This window comes from Opisthocomus hoazin, chromosome Z (assembly GCF_030867145.1).
Source record: "Opisthocomus hoazin isolate bOpiHoa1 chromosome Z, bOpiHoa1.hap1, whole genome shotgun sequence".
NCBI classification, from domain to species: domain Eukaryota; kingdom Metazoa; phylum Chordata; class Aves; order Opisthocomiformes; family Opisthocomidae; genus Opisthocomus; species Opisthocomus hoazin.
In genome coordinates, this window is record NC_134454.1 from 88,577,216 (window position 1) to 88,600,274 (window position 23,059).

The 23,059-nt window shown below is 47.3% G+C and overlaps 3 protein-coding genes across 5 annotated transcripts in view; all 3 read left to right on the forward strand.

The window, feature by feature from the left end:
• The window catches only part of ME2 (malic enzyme 2), a 39,319-nt gene extending 33,704 nt beyond the window's left edge, over positions 1-5,615 (forward strand). Inside the window, exon 15 of one of the 2 annotated variants that reach the window (XR_012766619.1) lies at positions 250-337. Coding sequence is in view for 1 of the 2 variants with exons in the window: in XM_075446975.1 (XP_075303090.1) it covers positions 250-399 (150 nt within the window). In the remaining variant the exon portion in view is untranslated. Of the gene's footprint in view, positions 1-249 lie in introns of both variants that reach the window. The other variant, XM_075446975.1, reaches the window with a different exon arrangement.
• A 509-nt stretch (positions 5,616-6,124) lies between these two features.
• LOC104335571 (zinc phosphodiesterase ELAC protein 1) lies at positions 6,125-11,382 on the forward strand. The gene is made up of 4 exons (XM_075410711.1): positions 6,125-6,314; positions 7,156-7,334; positions 9,161-9,628; positions 10,231-11,382. Exons 2-4 carry the CDS (start codon positions 7,178-7,180, stop codon positions 10,692-10,694), a joined length of 1,089 nt encoding a protein of 362 aa, XP_075266826.1. The 5' UTR covers positions 6,125-6,314; positions 7,156-7,177; the 3' UTR covers positions 10,695-11,382.
• Positions 11,383-18,068: 6,686 nt separating this feature from the next.
• The window catches only part of LOC104335570 (mothers against decapentaplegic homolog 4), a 28,147-nt gene continuing 23,156 nt past the window's right edge, over positions 18,069-23,059 (forward strand). Inside the window, exon 1 of one of the 2 annotated variants that reach the window (XM_075447243.1) lies at positions 18,069-18,408. The gene's annotated coding sequence lies outside the window, so the exon portion shown is untranslated. The remainder of the gene's footprint in view (positions 18,409-23,059) is intronic. The other variant, XM_075447244.1, reaches the window with a different exon arrangement.

A 23,059-nucleotide genomic window follows, 5' to 3' on the forward strand; every position in this document is an offset into this window, starting at 1 on the left:
TCTTTGTGCCTTTAGTAAGAGACACTTACAGAAATCTTGGGTTTGTTGGGTGCTTCAGTTTTGCATTGATGACAGGCCAAAATTACGGTCCTTTGATTTCTGAAATTAGATTTTCAGATCCGTGGTAAGGCATTCGGGAATTGTAAAAGGACTTTGGTCTTTGTGAGTCCTAAACATATTGTAGGAGAAGCGTGGATGTTGTGTGACTGTAGTGAAAGGTACAAACTGCATGGTGATTTAACTTTCCAGGTTATGGAATTTTTGTACGCAAACAACATGGCTTTCCATTACCCTGAACCTGCAGACAAGAACCGTTACATTCGATCAAAGGTTTGGACCTACGAATACGAATCCTTCATGCCAGATGTGTATGACTGGCCTGAATCTAAGGTTCACTGATGCATCAGAAGGTCGCGCTCCTCAGGCAGTATCTTCTACTCTGCAGGGATCCCTTTTTCAGACCAATTTAAGTCATGATCTTTGAGTCCTGTAATTTATTTTTGCTAATTTTGTTGTCTTTTTTTCCCCTTCTACCCTGTTGTTCACTTGACGTAGATTTCTCCCCACTCTCTCAAGTACATGGTGAACTATATGGATGATGGCATCCGTCACAGGAATGAGAGCCCTCTCCAAAATGAATTTAAATAATGACATTGCATTTCTAGCTTAGAGCCCGCACCACACTAAAGAATTCCAGTAACGATATTTTAGCTACGTGTGTTTGATGATGAACTATAGCTCTCTCATCACTGCCGATTTCCAGAATGATTTATTTCTGCTTTTAATAATCAGTCTTCTGGTTGTCCTGGTGTTATCACACTGCATTGTCTGTGACATCACCAGAGAGCATTTGTCAAAAAAAAAAAAGGACAGCTTAAAACAAATTTCACAGTCTGATGGGCTTTCTGTTTTGTCTGATGTTTAAAGATGCCCGTTCCTTGTGGCACTGGCTGCTCTGTTTCTTTGCACGTGCTTTGAGGAGCAACGAAGTGAGCACGTGGGGAATCTGCAGCCATGTTTGTATTTCGTGTTTTCATTGTTGTGTGAAATGATCAGGAAAAATGTGAACCGGTTAAAATTGTCCTTGAAAAGCCTGAAAATAATATTAATCACTTAATAGCTTTTAAAAAGAAGGCTACGCTTTTGCATAATGAATTATATCAGGTAAAGGCAGGATCTGAAGTAATCTGCAGAAATCTTTTGGGGATTTTTACAAGGAGATTTTCTGCAGTGGGCTCCAAGGTGATGTACCAAAGGATTTTTATTTCATCTGTTAATTTTTTTCCAAGGTTGTGCTTCTTGTAAGCTAAATTGTTTTCTCCTTTGCATACCCTTGTTCTCACAAAAAGACTTGTGTGTGATGTTTTCATGACATCGCTGACTCAGAGACTCCTAAGCGGACTCACTTGCCACTTTGAACAAAGCCCCCCCCAGCGCAGCTGATGGAGCTGAAACGGAAAGTTGTACCGGCAGCTGTTGACACGCACATTTCCAGAAGTTTGAGTGTTTCTTGTGGTCTCAGTACAGTATATTCAGTTCAGTTTGAATACAGGGTTTGAAAGATCTAATGCTTAAAATCTCTAAGCTGATCGCTTCATCTCCCTTGCTCCCTTGACAGGTTTGTCAGGATTTTTATTTGAGAACAAAAATTGTGAGTTGAATTTTTTCCTTGCAATGAACAGCACTGCACATTTGATACAGATCCCACGATGTGCATTCCTTTTTCATTTCCTTCATATCAGGTTTGAGCGCCCTCCGTGACTTTCCATCAGCAGGCAAGGACATGCAGTGATAGTCACAGTCTATGACTTCTCTAAATCTGCTCTGTGTAACAAAAACCAACGGTATGTCAGGAACAGAAGTAAATATTATGTGCTGTTCCACAGTTTGCTGCATCAAGGCAACAAAAGGACAAAAATAAATAGATAGCTAGATGTAAAAGGGCTATACTGGCAAACTTGAAGCCAGAATCCAAAGAGATGAAGTAAAGCTTGCTCAGCAAGCACCTCTCTCATATCGTTTATATTGGAAAATGCAGTCTTCACAGAACGGGGCCAAAACAGAACAGGGAAAATAGTCTCTGAACCCCCTTGGACGTGGTCTCTGTCGCTTACTGCCTGGTCTCTGATTTTAAAGTGAAGTTTGTGTATTAGAGAAAAAGAAGAGTGAACTTGGGTGAGGCTTTACTGAAGTGAGGAAAGAAGACTGTTTATATAAACGCAGAAAATAGCTATGTGGGGAAAAGACTGCGTATTCAAACCATGGTAAAGTGCTGTCTGGTGGGGCTCGAAATGCTACATCGCCAAGTTGGGCGACGTGCGTGGTTTGCAACCTGTGTATGTAAGTAGATGTACAAAAAAAGACCAACACGCACATATGATGTTTTTACAAAGAAGGCTTTTTTCATCTATTTTTGCTATGCCTGGTTTTTATTGTATTTAAATTTGTGATCTTACTGAGAAATTATTTATTTAGTGTACAAATTATTTTTACCTTCCGAAAATTCAGCTCTAGCTGAAGCCTGTTGTAGTGTGTCAGTGGAGTTCTGCATCATTGGATTCAAGTATATTGGGCACGCACACTTCCTCGCTTCTGCCAACGTACTAATTAGGCAGACGAGTAACCACAACATCCCATGCACTGATCTTGTGTCCCGGCTGAGAATGATCACAGAGGCAGGGCAGTCGGTCCGTAAATACAACTCCGTCTTACGAAATAAAGATCTGCATCCATCTGTTCAGTCTGATTATTACTTTTTTTTTCAGGCCAGAAGTGCAGTCATGGTTCATAATCAGTGGGCGTTGATAGTACTCAGGAAAACCTGGCGCCTGGGAAGATAGCGTTCCCTGGGCGCAGCAGGAGTCTTGCTCCGGGCAGGAGTGTTTTCGGTTCCCAGAGGGAGCTAGCTCCCGCGCAGGAAATTCGCAGTGGCTGCTGTCAAGCTGAGGGAAGATGCCCGGTTTGTGAAGTGCAGTCCTTTCGCTTCCTGGCGCAGGCTCCCTGCTGTCTTTAAAGCAGATGCCGAGAGAGGTTGTTCGGACCTGGCTAGCGGTGGGATTTTCCCCAAGTAGAAATGTTCCCTCATAATTTTTCTGCAAATCCCGCTGGACAGGTGAGGCAAAATCAGTCTTTAGGCAGCTCAGAGGCTCCAGTGACGATACAGCCCTTCCCTGATGGGGCTGCAGACGTGTCGCAGCCCTAGAGCAGAGCAGGCCTGGCTGTCTCTCTGTAACCTGTCCCAGTTACAGCAGCTAAGTGGTACCAGTTAGACTTCATCTATGCATATGTACCCGCAGACGTTGTTTAATTAGGTTCTGTAGATCATCTGTAGCTTGCAGTATAGACATGGTGGAATTTTACCTTTAATGTATAGCCATTGTTTTCCATTAGCAACAGGTAACGTGTCAGCTCACAAAGTTTTAAGTGCATTTCACTCTCCCTTTCATCTTTTTCAGATTTTTTTTTAATATATATAAAATAGATAATTATCTTCGGTTTTGTGTATTCTTCAGATCTAATTAATCTTTGAATTAATTACAACTGCTAATCTTGCCGCTTAGTAAGGAACCACAGTATCCTTTTCCATATTCAACTTAACCGGATGTTTTTCTATTTGCTGGCTTATTCAAAAGCATTTACCGATCTTTGTCTATGCAGAACATTCTCTTATGCAGCGTGCAAAGGGAAAAACTTGTTGCCAGGATGCGTTTTGTAATGCTACATAGCGTTAAGTTTATGATGTTCTTTAAAAAACTGTTGTCGCCTGAAGGGCGACCGGTGGTGTAGCTCTTCCCACAGCCCTGGGGACTTTTGCCCTCCGAATGGTATAGAAGCCTGTCTCTCGTGTCTCTCCTGTGTGGATGATGTTCTGGATGTGCAGAACACTTCTGAGAGGATCAGAACCTCCCACTGAGGTCGTAGCTCAGTCTTTTCCAGGACCGGTCCAAGGCTTGCTTCCTTAAAGTCAACAGGAGCAGGACTGAGCCTCGTGACAGCAATGTCTAGAAATGTCTGGGGCAGTAGAAGAAAGGTAGCAGAGGGAGCGCAGCCTTTTTTTGTTAAATACGTGTGTTCTTGTTCAAAGATGTTACAAAGGTTTGTGTGTTCCTGAAGCGTATGCCCGCGTGCCAACAATTGACCTGTAGAGGAAGACTATTAAAATGTTGTGTCTGATAGATTTTTTAAAACTCAGAGGTGACTCCTCACCTAAGGTCTTGGTTATGTTTGTGGACAGTGATGTTTCATGGTGTTGTGTTTGTTTTCCAAGCCCAAAATGAAACCACACTTCACATGCAGATCGGTGTTTTAACAGGTTTCCTGTGGTAGGTGCGTGTCTTTGTACTGTTTTTTCCCAGCACGCTGTTTTGCAGGAGGGGATAAAGTAGTAACTGTAAGGATAAATGATACACCTTTTAGTTTCTCGTTAGCTGCCCTGTTTAGTGACTACTCCTGTAGGAGAATGGGGATCACTATTGTATAGCCACAACTGTGAATTTTACTTCAGCTGGGCCTGAGTAAATCCAAGCTGTCTTCTTTCACTTGCTCCGGGTGTCCTTGACTTCCAAGGTGCGGATGTGAGCACCTGTGTCACTGGGGTACAGGTACCGACGGGCCCCTCGGATCGGACTGTAAGAACAGTACTGTTGGGACTCTGCTCTGTCTCAGCTCGAAGCACTGTTCCTGAGTTTAAGAAAACTACTGATGTTTTTGGACTTCTTTTACGATGACGCGTACTGCTATCCCATTTCATAACAGCCGTACGTAACGGGCAGGGACTGGTGTTACACTGAATACCGGAGCAAGGAGAAAATCTGGAGCAAAGCTCTAATTGCACCCGCTTGACAGCTGAGTTTGAGCACTGTAATTCAGTTGCCGCTGGTGAAGGGACATCTAATTCTGTACAGATCTACCTTGCCCTACCTACCTACTCCCAAAATACACATGACCGTGGTATTGAGAAACCTGCAGGTGTTCTGGCTGAACGGCGAGGAAAATTCAGCGCGCTCTAGACCTCTGCTCCCTGCCGTCGCTTCCCGAATTGCAGCATGCGGCGAGGACGCAGCCTGCTCCGGAGGAACACGTGCTAGCAGCTACGTTAAACGTGGGGAATCCGGTACCTGGTGGCACGGTGGACCGCGGCTACAGCTCACGTGAAAAGCTCTCTTGCATCAGACGTTGGGGTCGCGGTGCCGGAGCCCCGGGGTGTGTGTTTATATTCCCCGCTCACGAAGTGGGCACTGGACGAACTGAGCTCCCCGAGTACCTGGGACTCATCCATCCTTTAAGCAGTTCCTTTCTAATGGAAGTAAAAATACTTTTAGGACTACACAAGCATAGTAAGACGGCCAGTTTTGTGGAGAAATGAAATGGCAAAATAACTTACATTTATTTTTATCTTAACCATCTCTACCTTATGCAAATTAACAAATTCTGCTGGGGTGCTTGTGAGAGCAAGTTCTGGCCTCGTCCGTCCAGGGTTGGCTTTACTGGAGAGGGTCATTGCTCAGCTGAAACGAAATTTGTATTTAAATGTGAACTGGTTGGGTTTTTTTTTTCTCCTGTATAATGTTGTAACTCTATTGAAATGTGTGTTCTGGTCTTCTATTTTCTTAGTAAAATGCATTCCCTTTACCTAAATGACATTTGATTTTATTTATTCTGAAAAAGTAATGCTCGGTCTGCATCACCGGCGTGATTTTTTTTTTTTCCTTTCTGCCCCTCGCAAATGATCAGCAAGCAAAACGGGCACTTGGGCTGCAGATAAAGCAATGAAAATTCCATCTCAAAAAAGGTGTTTTCTACACCACCTGCCTCTTTGGCAACCGCTCTCCCGAGCCCCCCTTCGAAAGGGACTCCGGGCTCCAGATCAATGGGAAAACCCGAGCCGGGGGGTCTGGCGGCAACCCTCGGCCTAGCAAGGCCGCTCCCGCCCCGGCCCGCCCGCTCCCCCGGGTCCGCTCCCGACCCCGGCTCCCCAGGCCCGGCGCCGCCCGCGCGGCCTGCGGGGCCACGCCAGCCCGGGGCGCCCCTCCCGGCCTACAAGGCCGCACCGCGGGCCCCGCCTGCCTCCGCCCAGCGAGCGGGGCCGGGCCTGCGCGCTCCGCCTTCTCCTACCGAACCCCGCCGGGGAGCGGCGGAGGCGGGCGGGCGAGGCCCGGGAGGCGGCCGGGAGAGGTCGCGCCTCGGTAGGCCGCGGCCTTAGGCCCCGCGGGCCGTCCGGCCGTGGATCAGCGTTTAGGCGGAGGAGAAGGGAGCGAAGCGTTTATCGGTGCCCTCTGGGGGTGCGGCGGGCGTTTCTCCGGCCCCCTCCCGAGGTGAGGTAACTCCGTGCTGCGCCTCGGGGTGCTTGGGAGGCGGCTGCTGGCTCACCCCGGGAGGGGAGCGCTCTCCTCGGGAGGGCCCCCCTAACACCACCTGAACCTGAGAAATGGCAAGTTTTTACCTCAAAAAGGTGACCTGAAGCTGCCGAGGCACGAGGAGCTTGGAATGAGGTGGAAACACATCTGAGGCAGGGACGATGCCCGGAGCTGGAGGGGGCATGGCCCGTGAGGCGAGGTTCCTCACGTTCCGCTCCTCACGCCACTGCCCGACGGCTCCGGCAGACCGGCCGGGCTCCTCATCCCAACAGCACAGATCTGAGCGACAGGGTACGGCAGCCGATGATATCGGTCCTTCTGCCGCCGTAGGTGTCCATGGTCAGTCACGCAGCCTGAAGGCTGCGTGAAGGTTTGATAGTGGCTTAATTTTTTCCCCTAACACTGGCGAGAAGTCAACCATCCATTGCTTTCAAGGATGCCCGTTGCAAAGGTGAAGAAAATCGGGTCGCTTCTGCCTCTTGCGGTCTCTGAAGAAAGGATTAACAGCAGGTTGAAAGATTCGTGTCCAGCTGGGTAGGGCTATTTCTTAGATAAAGGGCAAAGGTCTTCAGTATGGGCTGCGTGTTCGCAACTTTCCGCTGACACAGAAAGGAAATCTGCTTGTAAATATTGTGTTGTCTGGAAGTTATCTCCTCCTCCAGGGAGGTTTTATTTTATAAAGGAAGGGGAATTGGATCCTTGCGCTAAAGTACGGAGGATGCCTTCATTTAAAGCAAAACAGTTTCTCTCTTTCCCAGCATAAACACGCATGCTCAGCGGCTTGAAATCTCTCTTTCAGGCAGCGCACCGACATACGGAGAATGTCGCTGGATATAACTTTTCTCGGCACAGGCTCAGCGTATCCCTCTCCAACAAGAGGCGCGTCGGCGTTGGTGCTGCGCCGGGAAGGAGAGTGCTGGCTCTTCGACTGCGGCGAGGGCACTCAAACCCAGTTCATGAAGAGCCGTCTCAAAGCAGGTTTGTGCTGTTGAGAGGTATCGTGAGGAGAGAAGGGGAGCACGTTTGTAAAATCTAACCAAAAGACTTCATCCTCGTGGTGTTTGAATACACACTAACCATGCCTGAGCATCGGAAGGTGCTGCGTGTGGGTGGCAGGTGCTGGACCTTGTGTGCGGTAGTCCCTGATTGCCCTTTGGTAAAGAACTGTGTCTGAGAACCAGACTCTGCTGAATTAATTTCTTGGGCTTTGTAATTTCAAAAAAAATTTCGAGGGGACTGGAGCATCTCTCCTGCGAGGAGAGGCTGAGGGAGCTGGGCTTGTTCAGCCTGAAGAAGAGAAGGCTGAGAGGGGACCTTAGAAATGCTTACAAATATCTGCAGGGTGGGTGTCAGGAGGACGGGGCCAGACTCTTTCCAGTGGTGCCCAGCGACAGGACAAGGGGCAACGGGCACAAACTGAAGCAGAGGAAGCTCCAGCTGAAGATGAGGAAGAACTTCTTCCCTCTGAGGGTGACGGAGCCCTGGCCCAGGCTGCCCAGGGAGGCTGTGGAGTCTCCTTCTCTGGAGATATTCAAGACCCGCCTGGACGCGGTGCTGTGCAGCCTGCTCTGGGTGACCCTGCTTGGGCAGGGGGTTGGGCTGGGTGACCCACAGAGGTCCCTGCCAACCCCGACCATTGTGTGATTCTGTGAAACGTGGGCCACAGACCGGCTTTAAACCGGCATGGTTTGCGTTTGTCTGAAGACAGCTCTGGACAATAACTGCTGTGAGCCTTCCTGTCAGTAAATACTATGCTTGTATTCGTGGTAACTTTTACATTTTGGTGAATGAAGTAGAAACTGGACTTCCTTTCAGTTGCTGTGCTTTTGCAGTCTGCTGTGGCAGGAGCAGGGTTCTGACTCTCAAGTTATAAATATGGAATTACCAGTTACAAATAGGAAACCAACCTTCTGCTCCCCCCAAATCTGAAGCTATCAGGGGATTTAATGGCCAAGTGAATGGCAAATTTTTACTAAATTTAATTATTTTTACTAAGTTGTTCTTAAAACAGAGGTTCTGTCCTTATTGCTTGGTCCGAACAGATGCTGGAGAAAATGCCTTACCACAAGGAAGCGGGAACTTGGCTCGCAGAGGTGACTGAGGCAGCCTGATTAAAGTACACGTGTCTGTAATGAGAGAAAATTCTGGGCTTTTTTAAGCTGGCAAGGGCAGGGTCCAGAGCCGGGGAGCTGGAGTGAGACAAACTCAAGCGCGAAACAAAAGCCCAAATCCTGAAGTGCAATTTCTTGTCTCTTCAAAACAAACTGGTGAGGAACTGTGGGGTTCTTGCCTTTTAAAAAAACCTCTGAAATCAAAAGGCTGGATTTTTTATTTTATTTTATTTTATTTTAATTATGTTCATTTAATTTGCTATATTGAAAACTAGGAACAACACAAATTCCACTTCATGTTTCTCGTTAGTCTGCAGTTTTCACGTAGCGTATGAAAGCACAACCACTTTCCAGCACTTCCTCGCGTTCTAACACGGCAGGTGTCACCAGTCGATTCTCTTCCGTGCCTGTAGCACCTTTTGCTTAGAGGGGAGTAAAACTTCTGTCTCGGCAGTCTTTCCTGGATAAATCAAGCCAAAATAAACCTTGTGTGGAAACTTATCGCTACCGTGGAGAATAAAAATACTTGTGGTTTGGGATTTATTTCTTAAACACTGGTTTTATTTTAATTTCCCTCCTGCCTTATTTCCTACTTCATGCCAAAAAGTGATGATTTCTGAGTCGGTAAGGTGTTCGCTTATTTTCCTGTCTTTCCCTGTTTTGTTTTTCTTTCCCTGTTGTTCTAATCAATAGGCAGAATTACCAAGATTTTCATAACTCATCTTCACGGTGACCATTTCTTTGGCCTTCCTGGCCTGCTGTGTACGCTCAGCCTCCAAAGCAGCCCTGACCCGACCAAACCACCCGTCGACATTTACGGACCGGTAGGGCTGCGGAACTTCATACGGAGGAGCATGGAGCTCTCCCACTCACAGCTTCTCTTTCCCTACGCTGTTCACGAACTGGTGCCTACACGGGACCAGTGCCCCGCGGAAGAATTTAGAGAGTTTTCCTCCTTGGACGGGGATGAGGTGTCTCCGCAGGAAGCGCAAGGAAGGGTTCTCCACCTGGATCCCGTGGAAAACTCCTACTTGCTGGTGGAGGATGAGCAAGTGGTTCTGAAAGCGTTTCGCCTGTTTCACCGCGTTCCTTCCTTTGGCTTTGTGGTGGAAGAGAAGCCCCGGACTGGGAAACTCAATGTGCAGAAACTGAAAGACCTTGGTAACTATTTTGACATATTTTTCCTCTTTTTAATTTTTTTAAGACGCCTCGATGCATGTGTTCAAGCTGAGTAGCGACTCCGATTTTCAGCATATGTAACAAAATTGGGTTCACAGGCAGTTACAGGCTTTTTACGACCGCCTTTCTAGGGCTTCTAGCAAAGTAGAGCTGCTGTATCTCTCCGTAATCTATTTTAATTCAATTTTCCATTTTCTATTAAAGGCATTGTCATACTCATACCAATGCAGCAGTCTGAATTGGTGTAACACCAGTGCCGATTAATATTGCAGACCATTCTGATACCGGGAAGAGCAAACAAGTTCAGAACAAGTTTAAAAAGCACAACGTGGCCTTTGGGGAAATGTATGGCCAGTGTGTTTGCTTGACTTTATTGACTTTTATATGAAGGATATAGCTTTTCTTCAAACACTTCCTGCTAATGTTACAAGCTCTTTATTTACATGAAGTATGTGAAATACCAATTGCTATTTATATTCAGGTTGTATTTTTTCAGTGAGACAGCTCTATATATAGCCTGTCTCTTCTTAGGTGATTTTTTTTTATAAACCTGACGCTTACCGTCTTTTGCCTTTATTTACCAGGAGTTCAGCCGGGTCCGTTATATGGGAAACTGAAGAACGGAACAGCAATCGTGCTAGAAAACGGAGTAACGATTTCTCCTGCAGATGTCTTAGAAGACCCTATTCCCGGGAGAAAAATTTGCGTTTTGGGGGATTGTTCAGGAGTGGTTGGAGATGCGGCCGTGAAGCTTTGCTGTGAAGCAGATGTGCTGATACATGAAGCCACGCTGGACGATACCCAAGAGGAAAAGGCCAGAGAGCATGGTCATAGCACTCCAAAAATGGCATCAGACCTTGCAAAATTGTGCAAAGTTAAGAAGCTGGTTTTGACTCACTTCAGTCAGCGGTATAAACCAGCTGCTGAGAGAGGTGAGGGAGATACAGATGTCACCGAACTGAAGAGGCAGGCAGAGTCAGCGTTAGATGGTCAAGAAGTAATACTAGCCGAGGATTTTATGACAATAGAAATTCCAATGAAAAAGTGAAAATGATAATGTTAGCGAGCTCTGTATGAAGACATCAGGGAGGAGGGTGTTAGGTAGCACTTAAAAATGGTGGTAGGGTTTCTGATATCCAAATTAGTTCTCTTCTGTGACACGCAGAGAACCGTTGCAAAGTGGGGAAGAGTACCAGGTACAGTTAGCATTGCTTCTGTAAAGCAAGAAAAAAAGATGCTCAAACATCTGGAACGTGGAATGAATTTGTAAGCGGTGGTTTCGGACACCTAGCCTCCCCAGAAACCGAACGCGTAGGCTGGCGCCAGCCGTCACAGCCTGGGGGTTTTCCTTGGACTGCAGATTCCTAGAGCAAAGCGCTGGATCGCTTGGCTGAATACAGCCCTTGGGAAGGTTTGTGTTCTGCAGCAGAACTGAAGATACCTCACCTGTTGCAAGCTTTTGAATAACATCAAAACTTGTGTATGGTGTTTTGTAACTGTTATCCGATTTCTGTGCAAGAGGACTATTACTGAAACTAATAAAGTGTGTGTAACTCTGCCACGTGTTTGTAACGGGGGGTGTTGCTATGCTGAAGTTGAGGAGCTCTTCTCATTCTCCCTTTGCACATGAAGTTTCCTCATGAATAAATACAGGTTAGGTTTCGTGTCAGAAGTGAATCGCTTGTAACAGTTTGATTCATGTAAAGCTCTGGAGCGTGACCCCTGAAGTTTGCGTACCTGTTTCCTGCATCGGTAAAACTTTGGATGTATGCTCTGGAAGTCTTTAGGCAGATGACAAGTAGTCTTTCCTAAAATGTTCCTCCAAGTGCATTTGCAAAGACAAATTACCCTGATAAAAGTGTATTTCTTCGTATTTCTCTTTGTAGAAGTACTCCTACGGGAGGAATATAGCTGTATAGCTCAGTCTGTTTCTGCAATGACTTTGCTCTTACGGTTAAGGGACATGCAGAGCAACTTTATGTCCTTTTCTTCCCACCTCAAAACAAGCTAGAAGTTGGACTTCCCCAGATTTTAGCTCAATTTTTCTGGCCAAAATTGAAATCTGTGGTTTTGAAAAATCTACCCCTAAATATGTCTCCCCTAGCACACATTCTTGAAAGCTGAAATGCTTCGTAGCTTCCTAATAAACACCGAGAACTCGGGCAGGTTTGAGTACAGCTGCTGGAGTTTGTGCTTGTACTTTTGTTGAGTTGATGGCGATACAGATGGAAAATGGATCAGTTTTAACACAGTTTCCCTCCCTACTTTAAAGGCAGAATAGCAAAGCTCCAGCGAATGAAAACACTCTTTAAAGATCCCTCCCGTGTTAGTGGTATACGGTCTATATACAAGCATATCTACTTCTATATGGTGACAGGCCTTCCCCAGACCAAGCTGGTGAGGTGAGGATGTTAAATCATGCAGAGAATTTTTTACACTGTCCCAAGTTTTCATCACTAAGATCATACTTGGCTGCAATTAAGCAACAGTCTTCAAAGAAAAAGAAGTGCGATTTGCTGGTGTTTGACTATGCTGGTTGAATCGAAGTGGATGTCTGGTCCTCACCTTTCAGACAGACTCTGTCTTACCTGCAGTTGCGGTAACACCAAATGGAATTACACCAACATTAATATTCCCTGCTTCAAATGTTCTTCAAATGTAGAGGAAGTGAAGTCTTTGGTTTCTTTAAAAAAAAAATATTGGGAAGAGTTACGAACCTGAAGAACGCGACTGCTGGAGCAGAAACTCGCTGATCTCTACGACTTCTCTATTAAAAATGGTGCAAAGCTCACCGAGCCTACAGATCATGCAGTGGCATGTTCTTCCCCTCCATAAATTGTTTCTCTCTTGTAAGATAAAAATTAATGGCAAGGTGCAGAGATCTGAATATCCCACTGTGCTTTACGTAGTAAAAAGCTGAGCGGACTCCAGCTGTTCTGTCTTTCATACAGTGGAAGAAGAACTTTCTTCGTTGTCCTGACCTGCTCTGCTACGTCTGCTTCCACACTGGAAAAACTAAAAATCCCAATTTCTAAGCAATTCGCATTTGTGACACAAAGTTTAGGGAACAACTTCAAGGCTTTGCGGGAATTCACTGGATACTGCCTGCAAATGGCAAAACAGGAGGATGGAAATAATAACAAGGGACAACCCAAAAGCCTCTGCAATCTGAACTGTGTGCACCCACCACTGCAGCTCATCTCCCCACGCTGCTGGATCGCGCTGCTTAGAACTGGGTTATCCATCCCAGCAGTAAATACATTTTTTTTTTGCATTCGTGTGGTTAGTTAATTGCTGTGAATTCAGGAATGTCTTCGGTTCCCATTGAAATGGTGGAGGGTGTGGGTAGACGGGTGAGATGAATCGCAGGCTCCCGGCGTGCCAGTCCAGCGCTCGCCTTGCTAAGCGACCACGGCTTCTCGTTAGCCTGCAAGCAAATGGCCTCTGGGCTCATTTTCGGCTGGGTTACCGGGTTGGTGAGCGAGCTGCCTTGCTGCACGACTTATACAAGGGTTGAACAATGGAGGGTGCACAAGTGCTTGGCCAGAAATGGGGAGCTGCTTGGGGCCCCCCTTTTTTAGCAGTACTGAGCTGATAGACTGGGGCAGTCCTACCACATAGCTGCATCCTAAATACGTTTTAGGATCTAAATCCTAAATAAGAATGGGTCGATTTGGATAAAGAACAGCAAGGGGAAGAGCATATCAAATTGAAGCAGCAGGCCAGGTCCTCTTCAGGTATTAGGTCTGGGGACTTTGTCACACAGAGTTGATGTGTTAGTGCATTTTTAGCAGTGATTTATTCCGTACGGACAGTCAAGGGAGCAAGTGCTCGGTTCATCTAAGCTGAGAAGAAGAGCTGCAAGTTGCCTGGTCTGTGTTGAAGGCTGGATGAACTGCCGTCTGTCATTTTTAAAACTCGTTTCTTTTTTGGTATGTTGGTGAAAGAGGGTACACTTAGTGCTGGAGTTATGTGAAATTCCTTTATCTTTCATTTAATATATTTTACTATTTGTAATCGAATTGTAGTTGTCTCTTTCTTAGCAGACCCATGTGTCTTTGCTTACCGTGGTCTACTCCTCTCTCTTAAGTCTGGATACTAAATTACTTCATAAATCTGACCACTAGTGAGACTTGAATTAAATTAATGGGAGCATGTGCGCCAGGAAGGACAGAAGAATTTGGACCATAAATTGTCTGTTTTCTCAATCAGTTTATCTTTCCATTAACCATTTGTTAATTACCAGAGAACAAAATTCCTTTGCATTAAAATATATTTGCCTGAGAGTATTTTGTCTGACAGCAGGTGAAGGACTCTGGTCTGGTCCCGTGGGGACCGGGAGGGTGTTTTAACAAGTTCTGGGTATGTAAATGAAGATTTTTTTTTTCTTTTCTAGCTTTGAATAACTTATTTTGAAAATTCTTCTGCTTTCCTGCAAGAGTTCCTCTAAGTTTGGTTCCTGTTTTTAGCTGGTACTAGCAGAGGGACTTGATCAACTGCGAAAGAAGCTTTTTATGTTGCGGGAAAGAGGAGGAAGGACGAAATAAGATGTGAAGAGTTTTGTAACAGCAGAGGTGTCCCTGCCTTTTATGTGTAGCTGCGAACCGAATGGACGAGCACTGATCAAAGGGAGTGAGGGTAAATCTTCCTGAACTTGCAAAAAAGGTTGAGAAATAAGTTACCTACAGCACAAAAAACAGTTAGCGGCTCCAAGTGTGGTGAGGCTGGAGAGCTTGAGATCATGTCTAGGCTCTAAATCCAGCTGGGAAAGGGATCCCTGATGCTAGAGGTGGTTCAGCCTTTGGTATCAGCCACTCCCCATGGCCCACGGTGGGACTTTTCATCTGTCAGTGCGGAAGCAACACGATCTTCTTTTGGGAGCATCCATATTTTTTTCTTAAACAGACTTTTAAAATAATTTGCTCTTACTGAATAATGTTCATTTATAAGGAAAAGGATATTAATTATTTACTTTGGATAGCTTCTTTCTAGAAATTTGATTTCTGGCAAGGTGGTAGGACTGATCTAGGTCTCACTGAAATTGGTGGTTTGGCACATAGTCACTAGAACAACTTAATGTATGTATTATTTATTAATAATAAAAACATATTGATTGGGATCTTGAGGTAGAACAAGTTGCAGAAATGTGATTGGGGTAATGTTTTGGGGAGGGGGGCGGGGACGGATGCTAAACCACAGCATGTTAAATCAATCCTGCTAGTACCAGCATCTGATATTTGAAAAATGTTTGCGTTCAAAGGAGTTAAAGCTGTTGGGAAGAGCACCATTTTGTTGGACACGGTATCCCTGCAGCCTTTCAAAATCACCTTAATGGCCTGCAAAGGTCCTTCCCAGGATTAATTGTTGCTGGAGGTGTTTGGGTTTGGATAAACACAAGGCAGCAGCTCAGCGTCTTCCCTGGTGAAGCACACACCGGGTGATCACCCCGGTCCCATTGCAGCTCCACGGCAGTCCTTTCCTCGTCTGCCGGTGCCGGCTGCAGTGGCATTCACCGCATTGTGTCCCCAACAGCCACCACACACCGAGGTGTCCTGGTGGATGACAGGTTGACCATGAGCCAGCAGTGTGCCCTGGCTGCCAAGAAGGCCAATGGGATCCCGGGATGCTTTAAGCAGAGTGTGGCCAGGTCGAGGGAGGTTCTCCTTCCCCTCTACTCTGCCCTGGTGAGGCCTCATCTGGAGTGCTGTGTCCAGTTCTGGGCTCCCCAATTCAAGAAAGATGAGGAGCTACTGGAGAGAGTCCAGCAGAAGGCTACGAGGACGATGAGGGGACTGGAGCATCTCTCCTACGAGGAGAGGCTGAGGGAGCCGGGCTTGTTCAGCCTGGAGAAGAGAAGGCTGAGAGGGGGACCTTAGAAATCCCTCTAAATATCTGCAGGGTGGGTGTCAGGAGGATGGGGCCAGACTCTTTCCAGCGGTGCCCAGCGACAAGACAAGGGGCAACGGGCACAAACTGAAGCAGGGGAAGTTCCAGCTGAAGATGAGGAAGAACTTCTTCCCTCTGAGGGTGACGGAGCCCTGGCCCAGGCTGCCCAGGGAGGCTGTGGAGTCTCCTTCTCTGGAGATATTCCAGCCCCGCCTGGACGGGGTGCTGTGCAGCCTGCTCTGGGTGACCCTGCTTGGGCAGGGGTTTGGACTGGGTGACCCACAGAGGTCCCTTCCGATCCCTAACCTTCTGTGTGATTCTGTGACTGATGGTGGCACTGGCTCAACAGCTTGTGCACGCCAAAATCCCACATTCCACCAGCCTTCAGAGCAGGACATCGCAATGATTGCTTTAAGAACCTTGAAATGGGCATATATATAAACACAGAGAGTTAGCACGACACGCACAGTACTTTTAAGGTATCTAATTCAGATCTTTTCAGATTTAATACATGCTATAGAAATGAATTAATCACGTTACCCCATAACCCAGCTTTGGTGTCACTGTTGGGGATTTGCTTGTTGAATCTGCAACTTGTTCACACCCGCTTGGAAATATAGTGAAAGATTGCGCTGCGTTTCCCAACACCCTTTCGTCTCCACTCCTAGAACAAAAATTTTTGGCTATGGAGGTGGCTGACTGTTGAAAAGATGTTTAATACACGGCGTCCATACAGGCAGCTCGCTGCATCCCGGTGGGATGTGGTCCAAGGTACACCTTGGAGGCGAACTAGGGCCATTGCAAATGGGATGGGATTGAACATATTATATTTAGACTTACTCTTTGCCAGCATACAGCCAATGGGAAATCTGAAAATGATACTGCTTGGTCCTCAGCATTAACATTTTGCAGCTTTCATCCCTGTATTGGAACAAATCGTCTCCCCAGATGAGGGGCTGCAGCTGGTTCTGCAAGCACAAGGGGGAAGAGACCCTGCTTACAAATTGCAAATTATTGAATGATTTAAGTTTTTTTTAAATGCTGTCTCTTAGACACAGGGAGGGGAAGCGCTGGTGCGTAAGTTGCCAGCACAGGGGCTGGTGTGGGCAGCCTGTGAGCGCGTGGATCTGCCGCGCCGTGGCCCACAAGCCCGGCATGGGACGTGCTCCCCGCTGAACTGAAGCTCTCATCTCCCATCCGTAACGCTTCCAAGACTCTAGAAATAGATAATTTGCAAGGCAGTGAGCAAATCCTGGTGTGAGGAACCTTCAGCTACATCTACCCAGGAAAAGATGACAAATATAGCAGCATTTTATGTTGCTTTTCACTGCTAAGATGTTCTTAAGTGTGTGGAAGTGACTATAAATGACTTAGTAGTGTGAGCAGGAAATTTTGATATGGTAATATAACAATTTTTTAAAATTTCCATCATTCTCTGTTCTTACCAGAATAGCTGTGGTAGCACACCAGCACCTTGCCAAACACCCCACTTACGCAGCAAAAATATATTGCTTTTTGATATTGGATATGATGTTTTGTGCACCTTTTCTTTTGTGTTTTGTATTTTGACAGCGGTCCAGCACCACAAAGGTAGGAAGATGTAACCTTCTAGTTTATAAAACATTTAATCTTTTCCTTTTCAGCTGGATGCCTTTGGTGAGTTTGCTTCCGCTGGACGGGGCGATGAGGAATGGGAACAGCGGTCGCATTTGTGGCCCGGAGCGTTTGTCGGGGTGGGATTCGTGGGGCTCGGTGCTTTCAGAGGTCGCATTTCGCGGGGCCAGGCGTTTGTAGGGGTTGCGTTTGCAGGGCTTTGAGCTGACGGGGGTTCTGTTTCCACGGCCATAGGTTTATGAGGGTTGCAGTTGCAGGGCTTTCAGTTTCCAGGGGTTGCATTCGCGGGGTTTTGCGCTTGTCGGGGGTTGCCTTTGTGGGGCTGTGCCCTGGTTGGGGTTGCATTCACGGGGTGTAGTGCTGGTGGGGGTTGCACTCGCGGGAGTGCGCATCTGTTGGGGTCGCGTTTGCAGGGCTTTGAGCTTACGGGGGTTCTGTTTCCAGGGCCATAGGTTTATGGGGGTTGCAGTTGCGGGGCTGTGCGTCTACGGGGGTTGCCTTTGCGGCCCCATGCGTTCCTTGGGGTTGCGTGTGCAGGGCTTTCAACTGTTGGGAGTCGCATTTGCGGGGTTTCCCACTTACGGGACTTGCATTTGTGGGGCTTTGCGCTTACGGGGAATGGTATTTTCGGGTTTTTGCAGTGGCAGGCGTTGCGTTCGCGGACCTGCGCGTTTGTTGGGGTTGCAGTTTGGGAGCGGTGCCTTCTTGCGGTCCCAGGAGCGCTGCCTGCCCCGCCCCGCCCCGCCCGTTGCGCCGCCGCCGCACGCCAACCACAAAAACAAACCCCGAACGCGCCCGCCCGCACGGCTCTCCGGCTGCCGGCGGTGCGCGGCGGGCGCGCAGGCGCAGTGGCGGCGCGGGGGAGCTCGGCCGCGGCGGCAGCGGGGAGGGGGGTGCGGTGTTACCCGGATGTCGCGCATGCGCGGTGGCGGCTGGACGTGTCGGCGGCGGCCGCGGAGCGCGAGCGGCCGGAGCCGCGGCAACAACAACAACAACAACAACCGGGAGCAAGAAGGCGGCGGCGGCGGCGGCGGCCGGGTCCCCCCCTCCCCCGAGCCGCGGGCCTGTGAGCGCCGGCCCGGCCGCAGCCCGGGGAGGGGAGGGCGGGGGGGCGGAGGCCTGGCCCGCTCCGCCGCACCGGGGCCGGCTGAGGCGAGGGAAGGGCCCCCCCCCCCCTCCCTCCGCCAGCGCCGCCGCCGCCCCTCACCGCAGCCGCAGGCCGCGCCCGGAGAGCGGCCGCTCCGCCGCCGCCCGCGGCCCAGGTAACATCCGCTCTCGGCTCCCGCCCGCCCGCCCAGGCCGCCCGCAGCGCGACCCTTCCCCCCCGCTCCTTCCCCACCTCCCCCGCTTTCCCCGAGTGAGGAAAAAACACCATCCCCCTCCTTCCCCCCGCCTCCAAACTTTCATTATTATTATTATTATGATTATTATATTCTCCGAGTCTCGGTGCCCGCTCTGAGGGCTCTCCCGCCGGCCCGGCCCCGCTTAAACTTGGCCGCGGGTGCGGAGCGGTCCCTCCGTGCTCCCTGCAGCACCCTGGCAATGCCCTGGGTGGGTTTGGCTTGAGCCTCCGCGCCTTCGCTCCGCCGAACCCTGCTATCTTCTCTGCGGGGACGGGGGACCGTGCTTCGGAGCAGGGTTGTTTTTATCGGGGATCAGAGCTTCTTCCACCTCTGCCGTTTTTCCTTCCCGTCCTCGCTGCTGGGGGTTGCTGGGTTGCTGGGGAGGTTTGTGACTCGCTGCGTGGTTGAGTCTTACAGGTTTTACCGCGGGAGGCCGGTTAATTTATGGGGTAATCTGGTTGTGGGTTAGATGTGTTATTACTGAGAGCCCAAATTGTACTGCTGCAAACCAAGTGTTGTCAGACACATTCGGTCAGAGGAGGATCGCGGTGTCTTTTGCCACCACTTCTCAAATTGTCTTGGTTAAGAATGGTGTGCCGCTGTCAACAGGCAGGAGTGATTTCAGACGCTTCGATAGCTGTCGTCTTTGAAACTGGGAGACTCTTGGGCCGTTGTTACTTTGTTCAGTGCCGTAGGTGATTCCAGGCAAGGGTGCTGAGGTAGCTATACTGCCCTATAAAACGAAACGCATTTTCGTACTCCAGTGTCACGATAAGTAGGCGACTTGTTCTTCTGGCCCTCCTCTTCCAGTAGCAATCCAGCAAAGATAAGGAGTTTCTTCTCTCTTTGCATTCATGAACCTCTTTTGATTTGCTTGTTGCATAAGCATGCGTGTTTAATATTGATATAGAAACTTTATTTCAAAGAGCTGAAGCCTAAAGAGAAGCAGTAAGTGTCTCAAACTGATTAGAATTCCTTTTTTAAGTAGATGGCTCTTTACATAATGCATTCAAGCCCGGCTAGCGCAACAGGGATGTGAGTTTTGAGAGGTAACAACAGATTCGGTGGAGAACGAAGGTGCTGAGAGCAGATCGGTCCATCCCGGTGAGGAGCAGTCTTTGCTGTGCTGGTGCTGAGGTCCTGCTGGAATTTTAGGACTCTGTTTTCCGATGTTGTTAACCTTGTGTAAAACTCTACTTTTGGTTGGGGCTGGAATTTTCCATGCTTGCTTTGCCCAGAGGTGATTTTTTTTTAAAAAAAAAAAAAAAAAAAAAAAAGCTTGAACAAATGCAGAGAACATTATCCCTGTGCAGATTACAATAAAGAACAGATGTTATCTAATACACCTATTGCTAGGGTATCGAAACATTCCGTCCAAGTGAAAAATCACACTACTTCTGCCTGAGCAAGGTTTGACTCTTATTGCTTGGCGCAGCCGCGATTGTTTCCTCTGTTTGTGAGGGTTTGACAAATTACTGTTTGTCCTTGTTGGGGGAAGCCTTCTGCAAGAAGATGGGTCTTGCAGGATGCTCTGAGGAAGAGTTCCGTTCAGGTTTGCTCTGTCGTTCTATGGCGAAGACTTCTGCCACCTTCTGCTTTCTGAACGTGGTCTGTCCCGCCGTTGCCAGGTTTTCATCCCCTCCTTACCCCCCCGGCTGCTAGGGTGAGGGGGGGATGACCGCTTGTTCGGTGCGAGTCTCCATGCCCCAATCTGTGTTGTGGAAATAGATCCACTTGTAGAGGAGTTTACTGCCCTTCCCACTCTTCGTGGTGTAAGGTGCAGCGGTCTTCCTTCTCTGACCATACAGAAGCCTGTATTGAAAAGAGGAGTTTTTTTCCAGCTGTATGCTTTCTCAAAAATAAAAAGCAGAGAGAGGGAAGGGGAACCAAGACAAAAAATGCAGCTTTAAAACATATGCTCATGTAGTTGAATCAGCGTAGTAGGGCTACCTTTTTCAGCGTGTCCTGCCCCCCATGCGTTCAGACCCGAAGACAAGATAAGTGTTGGGGTGTGTTTTTTTTACTGTTGTATTAGTTTCTCAAACGAGATTAAAAAACCCTGGAACCTTGTGCAGCAGAAACATTCGCTCCATTTACAGGATCACTTGGTTGCATTTGTAAAGTGCTTTTGAAAGCCGTCGAGGTGCACAGGTGGAAGCTGAGGGGAGGAAAGATGCCCAGAGCTGCAGCTGGGCAGCTGCTTCAGATCAGTTCCTTCCCCAAAGAAATGGCTGCTCGTGCTTTTTTAACCGTGGATTTATGTAAAGATGAAGGAGTTGCCACTCAAAGTTGTCTTTAAGCTCTTCTCCAGTTCCTTTTATGCTGTCATGTGTCTAAAATTTTTGTAGCTACTGACAGTGAGATGAGCAGAATTGATACCGATGATTCAGATACCCGCACAAAAATAGTATTCTGGGGAATGTTAGCTCTTGCTGTACAGAACAGCAAGAGTGTAGTACCTTCTTAGTACTCTTTCTCCTGCTCTTTAATGCTAATTGTTCTTATGTCTACAAACATTTTGTTCCTGTTCACCCTTTGGGCAAGTAGATAATAGTCTAATGTGCTGGAAAGTATCTGCAGTTTAATCACTTATTCATATCTTCATCAAATCACCAGCTGCCTTTTTGTTTTATTGGTTTATGGATTTTTCTTTATCATGTTTGTCATAAAACTTTTACCACTGCATTATTAAACAGCAAAACTCCTGTAGTAATGTTTTGGTGGTTAAAAGCTATCAAACGTGTATGCTGCTTTTCTGGCATCTTGGTGTTTGTCTAATTTTGGAGGCAGCAGCTTATGCAAGAGCCTTCCTTGTCCTTTATTCATGTGAAATGTTCTAGCAAGATGTCAGTTTGTATGCTGTTCTAATTAGCCAGTTCGTTAGCATTGCATTACTGCCTGGTATCAAAACTCTGCAAATCTGTGGCTGGAATGGCTGTTCCTGGTAAATCGTGCTCCCAGACCTGACAGCTTCAAGCAGTTCTTAATTTTTCTTTGATATATTTTTCCCAAAATTATCTTCGTATTTGCAACTTGGAAATACGTTTTTGGTCCTTAAGTTATTTTTTTGCATGAATTCCTTTCCCTCCTCCCGCAGTGTAGGACTCCCCAGAATGGCAGGCTGTACATCTTGGCCTTCGCCATCGTACGGCACCACAGGCCTTGGTCGGGCCGTGGTCTCTTTGTTACTGCACTGCACGTGTTTTTATTTTCTTTTCTCCTTGCAAGCTCAGATGGTATGAGCTTTTTTTTTTTTTGAAGACCATAGTAGTAATACTCATTTAAGTCGGGGCTCATCTCGGAGGATATTCTGTCTGCAATTCTGCTGCCTTGCTTAGAGCCTTCTACAATATCTTGCAATGGATAATGGCCAACTTATTTTAAGATTCATAGTGCAGATAGAAATCCTGTGTTGTACCTGGTGAATGCCATTAGATATGCTTGCTTGCCTTATGTTACCGTCTTTAGCATCCCTGTACATGTTTGTACAGGGATACACCAGCATATACACAGATATACCAGTACTAAGAATTCCCCGGCTCAAATATTTATGTACATCGTAAGACATTTTTGCACAACTGCCTCTAAAATCCGTGTTCATATTATTTAGAATAGAATAGTTCGTTTGAAATGCTCGAAGGTGGCACAGGACTGTTGTCTGATCAATTTGTACAAAAAGATGGCAAAGCTCTCTCCGTTTTGCTGTTTAAAGGCTTCTTGAGCCCCGAATATGTCATCTGATGCTTAGCACGTGTAAAATCTTTTTTTTTCATTCATTTTAACTTTGCAGACTGGTTGGATTTCCATCGCAAGTGTTTATTTCAGGCTTCTTGTGCATGCGGTTGCAAATCCATCTTGCATTCTTCACTCGCTTCTGATGTGTCAGTGTTTGCTGCACCTTTCCCTGCCTCCCCCGTTTCTCAGCCTTCCCCACCAGCATCTCTGGACCTTCAGCACCGTGTCTGGGTCTGGAACCTCTTTCCTGGGCTGATCTGCCAGACTGCTTCCCTTTCTCCATCAAAAGCTTTTCAAAGGGCCATTGCTGCCCTGACACCTGCAGGAACTTTTTTTCCAGTTGTGCCAAGGCTCAACTATGGGGTTTTTTTAAACTATCTTTTTCTTTACATCCAGCACTTCATGATTCTTAGCATCTTAGTTTTTAAAACAAAGCGTTACTTGATCACTGCTAATGCCACTACTTCTCATGTAAATTGTCCTGCAAGCAGTGAAGTCTCCAAGAGTCCCAAGTTGTCTCTTGTTTGGAAAATATCTGGTTTGCTGTAGAAACTTAAGGAATATAATATATGCTAAGAAGGTGACACAGAGGGGGTTTTGGCCTTTTGCCCGTGTCTTAAAGTAATTATCCAGTGGCATTTGGACTGTCACATTTTTAGACTGAGTTTCTTGGTGAATTTGATCCCTCTGCAGCTGCGATTGGCTTAAACCCTACTGTAAATGAATAGGGTAGTGTATCGTGTCAGCATCGGGCCGGGATTAACCGTCTTGCCCAAGCTGTTGGTTTGCTGATGGCCTGGATCATATTCCTTTGGGTTATGTCCCTGACTTCCAG

Bases quoted from the DNA above. Each gene is read 5' to 3' on its own strand.
- LOC104335571 (XM_075410711.1), top strand. From the start codon at position 7,178: ATGTCGCTGGATATAACTTTTCTCGGCACAGGCTCAGCGTATCCCTCT. The intron at 7,335-9,160 runs GTTTGTGCTGTT...TCTAATCAATAG, and splicing joins GAAGAGCCGTCTCAAAGCAG to GCAGAATTACCAAGATTTTC. The intron at 9,629-10,230 runs GTAACTATTTTG...TTTATTTACCAG, and splicing joins GCAGAAACTGAAAGACCTTG to GAGTTCAGCCGGGTCCGTTA.